Source organism: Papilio polytes, unplaced genomic scaffold (genome assembly GCF_000836215.1).
Source record: "Papilio polytes unplaced genomic scaffold, Ppol_1.0 DF824347.1, whole genome shotgun sequence".
Taxonomy (NCBI): domain Eukaryota; kingdom Metazoa; phylum Arthropoda; class Insecta; order Lepidoptera; family Papilionidae; genus Papilio; species Papilio polytes.
In genome coordinates, this window is record NW_013524857.1 from 107,706 (window position 1) to 120,487 (window position 12,782).

Here is a 12,782-nt window from a genome sequence, read left to right on the forward strand (position 1 = left end):
GGTTTTGGAACGGAACACTGAAATGTGGATCAAGAAAGGAAAATAATAGCCAAGAAGAGTAACTGGCAAGATAATGTATCTATTAAGAAGAATATGAAACAATTTGCTGAATCAAACACATTCTTTGCAGATTATAAGAATACATGATGTCGTATAACCTGCAATTTGAACTCCTCTAGAATTGAAATCCTGCGATTTTCTCTCTATACAGGATGATCCAATAAAAATATAGAAAAGTAAAATAAATAAATTTATATGATAATTTTAAATGTCTTTTAATTATCGCCTCAAAATACATTATTTATTTCTTGTTTATGGCTCTCCCACAACGAAGAGAATACATTTCAATAGTGTCTACTGCAAAACCTTAAGAACATATTTCTCTCATTGTCTAATGAAAGATATATCATTTATGTTTCGAATAATACATAAAACACAAAAATAAACTTTAACAACATAATATGAAGTGCTCTCTAATATGTTAATTATTTCGGTAGAGCCTTTACCCCTGACTAATTTAGTTCTAAGGTTTCCGTTAAATCCCAGTAGGGATACACGAATACATAATAAGGTAGAACCACAATCATGGTGCCTGTCAATATTAAATTTCAATTTAATAGTTAATACCTTAACAACATTATAATAATAAGAAAATACTGTTTAAGGTTTCAATGTCACTTCTATTTCCCGCAATTCACTTTTTTCAAATTCGTCCTGTAATTTGTAAAGATCACGCTTAAATTAAGCGTAAGCGAAACTGAACTGACAGCTGTAGTGTCATCAACAAAGACTAACGTAACTGCAGAGCAATTTTTTATTTATTGAAAATAATTAGAGCAGTTTATGATATACGAATTAAAAATGATAAAGGTAGAAATAACATTGGTTAATACGTTTGCATTGATCAATAAATATTTAGTATGTTTATTGGTACAATAATGACTTAAAATGGGAAATACAAAAGGATAAGATATGGTAATCAATTATGTTATAACGTGGAAAATAATGAATTGCTGCAAGTGCTCACAAAATGTACTGTCATATTTTAACAAGCTATTATATTACGTTACTATAGTCTTATATGCACTGAGTTACTTTGTTCAGAAAATCTAGCTCTTCGCTGCTTTTACTTTGATGTCTGCAGCTACAATAAAGTTACGTCACAGAGTCACAATGATTTGTAGCCAGTATTCAAAACGAAGTAGAATTCAGTGTCCGTGAAATTTACAATTACGAAACGTCTTGCAAGAGGCAAGAAACTGACAATATAATTTATCAAAACATGATAGCACTGCCGGTGAGTTACTCTGTGCGGTGACAGGCGGACGTGCGCGCCGCGTCCTCTGCAGCCGGCTGGTGATTAATGCAATTGATACACGACGCAATTACATTGTACAGTATACTGAATATAATTGCATAACTATTTGTAATTGTATTACATAACTATACAAAATGTACATAGCATCGGTAACACCATAGGAAAATACTTGGATAGAGATGGTCCATACAATGCTAAACTTTTCCTAACTAAGATTAACATTAAGCTGACGAGCATATCCGTCTACTCCTATTAAAAAAGGATTATTGAAAAAATACGTAAAGTTTAACATTCTCTCCGATAGATGTCGCTTTACACAAACAGCGCCATCTCTTATTGCACAAATGAAACTTTTGTTCTAATTGAGTGGGTTTTAAATTAAATTGCATATGAAATTCCGTTATCATTGCATTCTTTAGTTAAGTTCATAAACAACGAGATAGTCGCAATTTTATCGCAACGTCGCACGGAAGTCATCTCGCCCCGTCGCTCCCTGTATCGAAAACTCATTCCGACAATAGCCTTTAATTTCCGCCCCTTAAAGACGCCAGCTCCGTCACTCCGTGCTGGTATTCCAACGCTATCTAAGTTTACATATTTACAAAATGAAACATCATTTACTATCTACTAAAACACGTTTAAGCCACCTTACGTTTAATTTAATCTATACTATTATAATAAAGCGTAAACACACACTTCTTTGTTGCCTAAGATGTCAGCAATTATAGCATATTTTTAAATAATTATTTTTGTAATAAAAAGCCCTATACTTACGTCATGCTTTAGACTATCTATTTTCACGCCATTAAACATAGGGTGTTAATATTTTGGATAAATCCCCTAATGTGGGAAAGAGACCATAAGTTGGTACTGTTAGGAATAAAATTAGTACCGTGCTGTAGAATTGGCGCAACTCTAGATTGTCGGCATGGGCGTCGCGTCCCTAGCTGACAGCTGTCAATGTCACTAGAAGTATGGATAGATTGGCGCGTAACTTGAGTCTTGACGAGAAGTATTGCTCTGAGTTAAAAGCGACAGTATCAATTAAATAAGTTGTCTAATAGTACCAACTTCAAGAAAGCAAAATTGCCATAGTAAGGCAATTGGTATTTTTTTCATTTGCATTTGATTATTTGACACATGTAAACTATAAAATAACATTTTCATAAGTTTATGCGGATGAAGTCGCAGGGGAACAATTAGTCTATACTAATGTTGTAAAGTATGTAAATATAAAAAATGCATATATTTAAATAATTTATAAACTATTGGGTCGATTTTAAAAATTCTTTCACCAATCTATAGCTACTCGTATATTATCACTGAGTAATACGCTAAATATTATGCCCTTTATAATTCCACGCGGATGAAGTCGCTAACAGCTACTATACTATAAACTGTATTTATTACGAAGAGAAACAGTATTCTTTTCAAAAGAATTAGTATAATCGATGTACAGCACAGTATTTTTCATTACATTTTTAAATTCAATACCTAAGAGGCTATGTGTTGTTAAACACTGCATGTTAATTTACTTGTCGGCGCAGTCCATTTCCATAACGAACATCGAGCACTGGAACGGCGGCCATCTTATAAAAGTGACAGTCCAAATCGCTACGCGGTGCGCGCGCGACCACGTGTTCGATGGACGTTATTCTCCATTTAGTTAAAAATTGTTTCGTAACTATATATCAGTGTTAAAGTAAAGTGTAATTTGTAGTACTACCGATTATAAGCATCCTGATTATTAAAACTATCGCTTCATTAAATTACCCATACACCACGCCTACTCGAAGATATTAGAATAGACCCCAAAATGTCTGATGATAGTCGAAAGACTTCATACTTTTTTGTTCACTCAACGTACTTTGAACTTTTAATTCACTCTGCTCACTGCAGTCCGTACGGTTGTCAAAAAAATAACCTTTCGAAACGAAGTCCGCATTCGCACTCAGGTTATGACATTTGACATGTTTTCTCAGCAAACTTTAATCACGGTGCATTTTATAAAGCACTTCTACGTGCAGTTCGAACAGCTTTCAAAAAGCTTATCAAAGTTTAGACCAACTTTAATAAGCGAAAGGAATAAAGTGTTTTGTACATACTTTTGATTAATATAGAAACAGGTTTTGTGTTTTTTAATTATTAGCATCAAAACCATGCGTATTTTAATTTTTACTAATACTATAAAGAGGGAAGATTTGTATTTTTGTATATATTGAAATAACCCAAAAACTACTGAGCCGATATCAAAAATTCTTTCACCATTAGAAAGGTAGTTTATCTGTGAGTAACATAGGCAATATTTTTTATTTCACGGGGATGAACTGCGAGCAACAGCTAGTCTCAATAATATTTTAAATGCGAAAGTTTAGATGGATGGATGTTTGTTAGAGTTTGTAGCCTAAACGGCTAAACGGATTTCGATAAAATTTGGTACAGATGTAGAGGATAGTCTGGAAGAACAAATAGGCTACACGCTTTTGTATTTTTTTATTCCACGCGAACGGAGTCGCGGGGGCAAGCTAGTTGTTATTAAAATAAATACAAAATCCAACTATCTTTAAATATGCTTTGATCACTTTTAGTAAAAGGTAGAAGTTTAAGTAACTCATAATCTGCGACAAGTTAAAATGTATTTCACGGTCCGCAGTGTCTCTTCTCACCGCTTGACGTATAATTTCACATGCACTTGCTTCTAAATCGAGTCGTATATCAAACTAAAGGCAGGTATACACTGAGTTCGCGGAACGCTTGATGCGGTTCAAATGATGATAGTACGCGGATAGCTGTAACATTTGTTACAGTAGTGCAGTTAACCGTATGGCAGTGCTATCAGCCGCGTTGAATAAATCTTTAGTTGTTTGTGTGTCTTAACCTCTATTGCTAAAGTCCGTTTATAAATATAACTGTGTTCTAATGTATACTAATAATATAAAGAGAAAGCTTTTGTATTTTTTGGTAAATAATAATTAATGTATGTATTGTAACTCAAATATAAGGGGCCGATTCTCATATAGGAGAGATATTTGAGTGTTTGGTACGCAAAGATATTAATTGACAATAAAAACAAAAAATCCAGAATAATAAAAGCATGGTTTATAAATCAGTAATTTCTTGTTATAATTATTTTAAGACGACTGTGGAATTGTTTTGTTCTTCTTAAACTTTTGTTTGATGTCCTTTGATCGGAAACAATTCAACTAAATCTGGTTTCCCTTTGTTTTGTTTAATTAGAAATTATTTAATAATATACTTAAATGGTTAAAGATTCTTATTATTTCTATTGCTAGTTATAATTTAAAGGTAATGTAAAAATAAGTATCATGTTATTTTAAATTATTTATTTTCTTTCGTGTTTATATTCTCACTCTTCGTTAGTGTTCTTGACAATTTTGGTCGATATTTTAAGTTCACAGACATCATAACACATTATTGATAATATCAATAATTTAATGGAATAACATAGAGAAATTAAATGTTAAAGATTATTGGAGAAGAGTTCAAAAGAAATTACTTCCTTCTGGTGTTTTGCAGCACCCATTTAGCTCCAGCTTTGATGCCTTCCCAAGTTTCAACACCGGCTTGCTCAATGAAGTCTGGGTCTACCAGGAAACCGTTCAGGCTGTTGTTTTGGTTTCTGTAAGCTGGCAATTCGTATGTGTAGGCTAGAGGAATACCAATAGCTTGGACGTAGTCAGGAGCACTACCAGATACTCTGTACAAGATCAGAGCAACGTTACCAACACGGTAGTTGGGTTTGGATTCCCATTTTACAGCATCGATAGCCTGTGCCATTCTTACGCCGACTACGTTGAGAGTAAGAGCATTAGCGGGTAGGTCGCCGTTGCCGTATCCATAAAGGATCAAGCTGCCGAAGCTGTGGATATCAAGGTACAGCTCGATACGGTTCATGTTGCCGAGGACGATGTTACGGATAGCCAAGCTCTCGGGTTCAGAGAAAGGTCCAGGTCCGTGGAAGGTCTCGGAGCAAGGGTTGCTGCTGGATAATGATCCAAAGTTGATGTCGAAGTTACGGTTAAGGTCAACACCCTGGCACAGGTTACCGATGATGTGGCCGGTAGAGCGGTTCTTCCTCCAGAAACGGGTCTGAAAGAAATTAAGTGAATAATATAACAATAAGTAATTTTGCAGATTAGAAGATAAAATATAGTTTTTAATTTTAAATTACAAATTAATCTTAGTTTGAAAGACATTAATTTATTACCAGAACTTTAATTGATTAGCTAAACATTTTGTATCCTTACAACAATATTGTCAGCGGACTAAATGTTCTAACTAAAAATTTTTCTAACTACATAATAACTTAAAAATCTTACGTTGGTGTGACTGAATTCATATCCGTCGGGGTTGGCAATAGGTATGATGATCCAATCAATTTTGTCAACCAAATCCCTGTCGCTGATATCGACAACCAATTTCTCAATAGCGTAGAGAGCAGCTGGTAAAGTTACCCATTCACGAGCGTGAAGCATGGACTGAACCACGACAACAGGTTTGCTAAGATCCTAGAATGAAAGAAATAAGTAATGGTTAATAATTCTAATACTGGCAGTAGCCCCAGTGATAGAGTAGATAAGGAGTAAAAGTTTAGCATGGTATGGACATGTTATGAAGAGGGATGAATCGCATGTTACAAGCAGAACGTTAGTTATGAGTGTGGAAGGGTACACCGGTAGAGGTAGACCAAGAAAGAGATGGATGTATTGCGTGAAAGGTGACATGATCAAAAAGGGAGTAATGACTGACATGACGTATGATAGAGTTATTTGGAGGACAAATCTTGTTGCACCGAGCCTACGGGAGTAGCATAAGGATGGTGACTGGAATTGATTTTCTGACATCTTGTATGTTTCAGAATTATCTTACCTCGAATTTTGAGGTGGAAATCTTCAGGTATCTGATATCACGACCTTCGAAACTCTTGCCAGCGGATTCAACGGTCACTGTTTCGTATTTCTCAGCCAGCTCATCAAGGTAGGCGTTGATCTTGAAAATTAAATGAAAATAGATTATTGACGTTGATTTAAATTTCAATACCAAGTCATGAACGATAATCGCAAAGAAAAAGTTGAGAAAAGAACATACCTCAGCATAGCGATGGATCTTGTCCAAAGTAAGACGACCACTCCTGCTGCTGTTACGGGAAGCTGCTGTCGCCAACAGTTTCTCTTCCAACTCGATCGCTCTGGAAATTATTACGTTTACTCATACTTTAAATTTTTAACCGATTCTTTTATTCACATGTCTTTAGCGATCAAAACACTTCTATTAAAAACGTTCTAAAGAGTTTCATGTAATTGTTACAAATTTTTCACGTACTTGGACAGCTATCAGACACCATCCTCAATCGAATCTCTTTCTTAAAAACGGTAAAGATTATCTAATAACAATCTTACTAAAATTATAAATGCGAAAGTTTAGATGAATGATTGTTAGAGTTTGTAGCCTAAACGGCTAAATGGATTTCAATGAAATTTGGTATAGATGTAGTGGATAGTCTGGAAGAACACATATGCTACTCATTTTTGTTTTCTTTTAATTCCATGCGAATGGAGTCGCAAGCGAAATCTAGTTGACAACAAATGAAGCATACTCACTCTTTTACGTTCTGAATTTGAAGTTCATACTGCGCCCCGAGGGCTGCAACTTCAGTTTGGAATCGCTGGCGCATTGGACCGGGGACGAGGACCAAACCTGGGCTAGAAGGCGCGGCGTACGACCACATGTCCAAGCCCAATTTGTTCTCTAACGCATAAATTTGTTGCGCCTGCTCCACATTGCTTACTTTAACTTGATATACGAGGGACCTGAAATAAAATAGATTTTATTAAAGAACGAGTTATCTTAGAATCATCGCGACCTACTTGGTGGTGCCTCGCGCGAAGACCGCGGGGATTAATTGCGTTGACGAGGTAGAGAAAAAACTAAATTTGCTGACCAAAACGTATTTCCACGCTACTATTTACATAATCTGCTTTATTGTAAAGTTTTTAAGGTAGTAATAATTACATTACAAATCTTACCCATCATACTCTTCGTGTTTGGCAAGAGCCAAACCGATGGAAAGGGCGAGTAGAAATACAAATTTATACATTTTGACCAACTTCCTTGGCCAACAATTCTCAAACTGGAGTAAACGCGGCAGCAACTTGGTTTTTATTATATTGCCCCTAGGTACTTACAGATAACCGAACAGTTGCTAAAATCAATAATCTACGTGGATTAGAATAGTATGGGATTATGTTGAGGAGATAATGATTTTATAACTCAATGATAATGTAAGTAGAGCATTATTACATGCACAGGTGCAAACGTCTCTACATTTAGGACAGCAACTGATATTTAAATCTTAAAAGCGGACGCACACCTTTGACAAAACTATCGCACAACTGTTTAGTTGCACAACTAAAAATCGAGTAGTGTGTTCACCGCCATATAAACTCATAGGAATCATAGCGCGACTAAACAGTTGTGCGAGAGTTTAGTCAAAGGCGCGCTGTATAAGGTACGAAGAACATTTGTTAAGTTCTTATTTTGTAAATTGTATTTACCAACATTGTATTTCGAACTGTATTGGTTGTTGCCTCCTCGTGAAAACGGGGTTTTCAAAAATTAAAAATATCCCTTTGGCAGATGCCTACCCTGTGTTGAACTCTCTTGACGTCTCTGGATGCTTTAACGACTAATTGTATGTTGGTCTAGTCTACAATGCGTGAACACGCCATATACTACTTCATTGGTTCCTTCGTCCTTCGGCCAGTAAACGACTGTACCAGTTCCTTGTACTTCTTTGACAGCTATTTTTGTTTCGTTCTTTTTTCTTCGAAAGTGCATTTTTAATAGGCATTAGTATTATCTTTGTTTTATATTAGTTGACGACGGTAATTCACACAATCCAAAGATAATTTTTAATCAATGAAGCAATTGAAATGTCGCCTTTATGTAATCCACATTATAAGTAACTTGTTTGTGGACATTTTATTACACATGTAGATAGGTTGATATTTTTAGCAACAGAAATATTTTTTTTATTGATTAATTTCAAGAAAAAAAACTTTAAATGACCCTTACTATCAACATATAAATATTTATTGATATACGCATTAGGGGGAGGACTATGATCTATGATGGGTAGGGGGGGCAGCGCGATGCCCTAAGCTGGGGGAGGGAAGCAGGGCTTTGATCAAGAATGCTTATCAATAAGGGATCTTATTTTATTAACGACTAGCTGTTGCCCGCGACTTCGCCGGCGTTAAATTAAAAAATATACCTAATGTTACTCACTGGTGACGTAGCTTTCTAATGGTGAGATTTTTTCAAATCAGTCCAGTAGATTTGATTTATCTTAATAGATAAAAAAACCCAATAAAAACAAACCTATCCCCTTTATTTTCGTTTTTAATTTTCCTGTAGGTCTCTAGGGATTATAAGCATCTTTGAATACATTCACATAATAACGATTTTCACTCATTTTTAAAGTTCCATGATTAAACATTGTCTTGAAACTAAATATGTAAATATTACGAAATAAGAAATATTTTCTAATCTATAAGAAAATGTCTGGTAGATAAGAGTTAATCTATTTATATGTATTATGTGCGTAATATCCGCTTATTCTGATAGAAAAATAAAACATTTAAATGAATTCCTTAATAATTCTGATATGACAAGTAATTTTTCAACTCTGTGTATATTCAAAGAGTTAACGGATATTAGATTCGACAAATTTTCTTGAAGATAAGCCAGATAAACTTTCAGAAATAGATAATGTAATTAAATAAACGATTCAGATAAAAATTGTCGGTCCCTGACAATTTTTGTTGAGCAGAATAACTAACACATGTATTTGCTATTATGATATTTTCTGCCATGTACACACAACGTTTCTATTTAATTCCAAACTAATACGGTATCAAAGATCATAATAATTTCTATTTATTTAGTAGAGATAAAATTTCATGACTCTTCTAAAACTGGTATAAAATAATAGCAAAACTGAATGACTCGAATTTTGCTATTTTTTTTTTCACCGAATTCACAGGCACAAGAAAATATGACAAAAGTTTTGCCTTTACGATTAATACTTTCTTACAAATTGCGACAAATTATTACATTGTTACATATTGTTTGTCTTCTAAATTGTTTTGCCCGATTCCCGGCTTCAGATTATTAAATCACACTAATATGAAGTTAAATTAACTCTTCATAAATCATTGCTTTATTAATAGTGGAAAATTGGAAGTCTGATAATAAAAAAAAGTTGCATATTATTTAAAACATGTCGAAAATATTTATTCAAATACCAATACAAGAAAGCCGCTAAATTTCGGACAACACATGTCGTTAATGCTTATTCCTTCTGGCATTTTGTAGCACCCATCTAGCACCAACATTGATACCTTCCCATGTTTCATATCCCGCTTGTTCGATGTAATTCGGATCTACCAAAGTACCAGTAAGGCTGTTGTTTTCATTATTATGTGCAGGCATTTCATGTATATAAGAAAGCGGTACACCAATCCCTTGAACATAATCCATCGCCGTTCCTGATACATTCGAAAATGTTAAACCTAGGTTACCAACGAGGTAATTCGGTTTTGAAGGCCATTTGACCGCATCTATAGCTTGAGCCATTTTTACACCAACTAAATTGAGTGTTAGACCATTCGGTGGAAGAATGCCATCACCAAAGCCGTAAAGAATTATGCTACCGTAGCTGTGAACATCGAAGTACAACTCCATGCGGTTCAAGTGTTCTAAGACAATGTTGCGGACAGCCTGACTTTCGGGTTCAGAGAAGGGACCTTTACCGTGGTATGCTTCGGAACAAGCAATATCACTAGACCATCTGCCGAAATTGTAATCGAAATTCCGATTAAGATCGACTCCGACACATAAGTTGGTAATGGTATGGCCGGTGGAACGAGTCTTCCTCCAGAAACGAATCTGAAATATATATCAAGCAGATTAGTTTGAAAAATTCATCAAGTTTTGTTTTCATAATACCTGGATATTATGATTGTTTCCTTGTTTGCGATAAACTAAATTTTAATCTCTTCCCGATATTTAAAAAGTGAGCGCACACCATTAACTAAATTATCGCACAATGGTTGTGTGATTGTCGATTGTTTTGCAGCTAATTCAACTGTTTAGTTGCACAACTATAAATCAAGTAGCGTGGGCACGTTCAAATATGCTCATAGAAATCAATACGAGGCCAAACAGTTGTGCGATAGTTTAATTTCAGGTGTACACCCAAAAAATAAAAAAGATAAAGTTAGTTACATGTTCATGGCTGAATTCATAACCATCAGGGTTGGCGATGGGCAAGATGATCCAGTCGATGTTGTCAACAAGATCCCTGTCGGTAATGTCAATAACTAGTTTCTCGATAGCGTACAGAGTCACTGGTAAGGTTACCCATTCTCTTGCGTGGAGTAAGGATTGTAACATAATAACAGGCTTGTTGGTATCCTGAAATATTAAGAGACAGAAATTTAAGGTTATTCAAAATTCAGTCCAATTTGTTGCAATTCAAAATTTAGTTACCTGGAAGTTGGTGGTAGATATCTTTAAGTATCTAATATCACGACCTTCAAAACTCTTTCCAGCGGACACAACCGTCACAGTGTCGTATTTCTCAGCAAGGTCGTCGAGGAAAGAATTTACCTGAAGTAAAATTCAAAAGTAAAATTAATTATAATTTTAGAGCGACCTGTGTAATGGCCAGCCTCTGGAATTACTGAACGACACAGAGACTTGGTATCTTTTAAGAAAAGAGTATTTACTCTCTAAGAGGCAGCACACACATACCTCTGCATAGCGATGAATCTTGTCAAATGAAAGTCGTCCGGGTCTTTTCTTACTACGGGAAGCAGCGGTGGTTAATAGTTTTTCTTCCAATTCCACTACCCTGGAAAAGCCATTGATAAACAATTAAACTGGCGATATCTAGCTTATTCCTGAATGTGGCAACGACTATTAAAAACATATTGAGTATGTTAGCAAACTAACTTAAGATCATGGTTCACTACAAGATATATCGAAATTTTGATTTTTTTTCAAAGGTTTTTATCCATATTATAAGGTCCGTTACCAAGTTTTTGCAGGAAAATGCGTTGAGATATCCAGTTATACTTACTCTTTAACATTATCAACTTGAAGTTCGTACTGCGCTCCGATATTACCAACTTCAGTCTGGAAGCGTTCTCGCATCGGTCCAGGAACGAGGACCAATCCTGGAATGGATGGAGCGGCATACGACCATACGTCGAAAAGCAGCTCATTCTCTAATGCATAAACTCGTTCCGCTTGTTGTTTATCGGATACTGTGATTTTATACACGACGTAGCTGGTAAAGAAATTTTAATTTAAATAACACTTTCTGTGTCAATCAAAGAAGGTTTTAATAAAGGCAAGCCAGTAATAGAGGCGATAAGGTGAGGAACTTTCACTGATCACTTCTTCATTCAAGTATCACTTAAGATCAGTGCCTTACTTGCTAGAATCAGTTAGAGTTCATTAAGTCTCATATCTAGGGGTATATCCAGCAGTGGTCAGATACAGACGGATGATGACGATAATAATATTCCGTAAAATATGTACATGGTCATTTGTAAAAAAATTACCTCTAGCCATATTTGTTTAAAATTGTCCGTTATCTCCTATGAACATTAATGTTGCTTTGGCATTGTTCATCATATCATTCCTGATTCGTTTCCGCGGTAACTACTATAATAAACACAATCAAAACACTTACCCATCGTAATGTTCATGTTTGGCAAGCGAGAAACTAAAACATAGAGTAAATAATAACACTGTTTTAAACATGTTGATTACCGATGCTAAATGGCGAGGGTTTTCCGTTCATTTTGTTTTTATAATATAGATTCTTAATAATATTTATAGATAAATCGATCACCAGCTAATAATAAATCAATATCAAATATTAACAGAAGATAATAAAAATCAGATATTTGATTCAAAGAAGGCGAATCTTTAACTTCTGATGTATTTTCCAATGAGTAATATTATCGCTACGAACTTTATCATATTCATTAATGTTATGTAAATTAAATTATTCATTAATAGCGGATACTGAACTGTTTAGTTCCCTAGATTAGTTCAGTGATCTTTTTTGCTTTACTAGTCATTTGGTCTTATATTTATTGTCTTCATGAATTCATCACCAGCTCATCATACGTCTCCTCTGAGGGGCTCGGAGCCTACCCTAAGTTAGTGACTAGGCCATAATCAACCACGCTGACCCACTGCGGGTTGGTTGACTTCACACATATCTTTGAATTTCTTCTCCGATATGTGCAGGTTGCATCACTATGTTTTCCGTCACCGTAAGCGAGCGTTCGCACGGACGCGAAAACGCTAGGCGGTAACTATGTGTCAAAATAGAACGTATGGGATTGTATGAAGCTGTTCATAC

General features: G+C 35.2%; 2 protein-coding genes across 2 annotated transcripts; both read right to left on the minus strand.

The window, feature by feature from the left end:
- Window positions 1–4,702: 4,702 nt before the first annotated feature.
- On the minus strand, window positions 4,703–7,477 carry LOC106099617 (carboxypeptidase B-like). Its single transcript, XM_013278210.1, has 6 exons — window positions 7,366–7,477; window positions 6,940–7,149; window positions 6,428–6,527; window positions 6,209–6,328; window positions 5,659–5,847; window positions 4,703–5,428 (listed from the first exon to the last, which is right to left on the minus strand). The coding sequence occupies exons 1-6, from the start codon at window positions 7,434–7,436 to the stop codon at window positions 4,832–4,834; spliced, it is 1,287 nt and encodes a 428-aa protein (XP_013133664.1). The 5' UTR covers window positions 7,437–7,477; the 3' UTR covers window positions 4,703–4,831.
- Window positions 7,478–9,628: 2,151 nt separating this feature from the next.
- Window positions 9,629–12,178, minus strand: LOC106099635 (carboxypeptidase B-like). The gene is made up of 6 exons (XM_013278235.1): window positions 12,102–12,178; window positions 11,484–11,693; window positions 11,156–11,255; window positions 10,892–11,011; window positions 10,628–10,816; window positions 9,629–10,288 (listed from the first exon to the last, which is right to left on the minus strand). The coding sequence occupies exons 1-6, from the start codon at window positions 12,170–12,172 to the stop codon at window positions 9,686–9,688; spliced, it is 1,293 nt and encodes a 430-aa protein (XP_013133689.1). The 5' UTR covers window positions 12,173–12,178; the 3' UTR covers window positions 9,629–9,685.
- Between the last annotated feature and the right edge of the window lie 604 nt (window positions 12,179–12,782).

Bases quoted from the DNA above. Each gene is read 5' to 3' on its own strand.
- LOC106099635 (XM_013278235.1), bottom strand. From the start codon at position 12,172: ATGTTTAAAACAGTGTTATTATTTACTCTATGTTTTAGTTTCTCGCTT. The intron at 11,256-11,483 runs GTAAGTATAACT...TGGCTTTTCCAG, and splicing joins CAAGTTGATAATGTTAAAGA to GGTAGTGGAATTGGAAGAAA. The intron at 10,817-10,891 runs GTAACTAAATTT...TTAATATTTCAG, and splicing joins TATCTACCACCAACTTCCAG to GATACCAACAAGCCTGTTAT.
- LOC106099617 (XM_013278210.1), bottom strand. From the start codon at position 7,436: ATGTATAAATTTGTATTTCTACTCGCCCTTTCCATCGGTTTGGCTCTT. The intron at 6,528-6,939 runs GTGAGTATGCTT...AATAATTTCCAG, and splicing joins CAAATTCAGAACGTAAAAGA to AGCGATCGAGTTGGAAGAGA. The intron at 5,429-5,658 runs GTAAGATTTTTA...AATTTCTTTCAG, and splicing joins ATGAATTCAGTCACACCAAC to ACCCGTTTCTGGAGGAAGAA.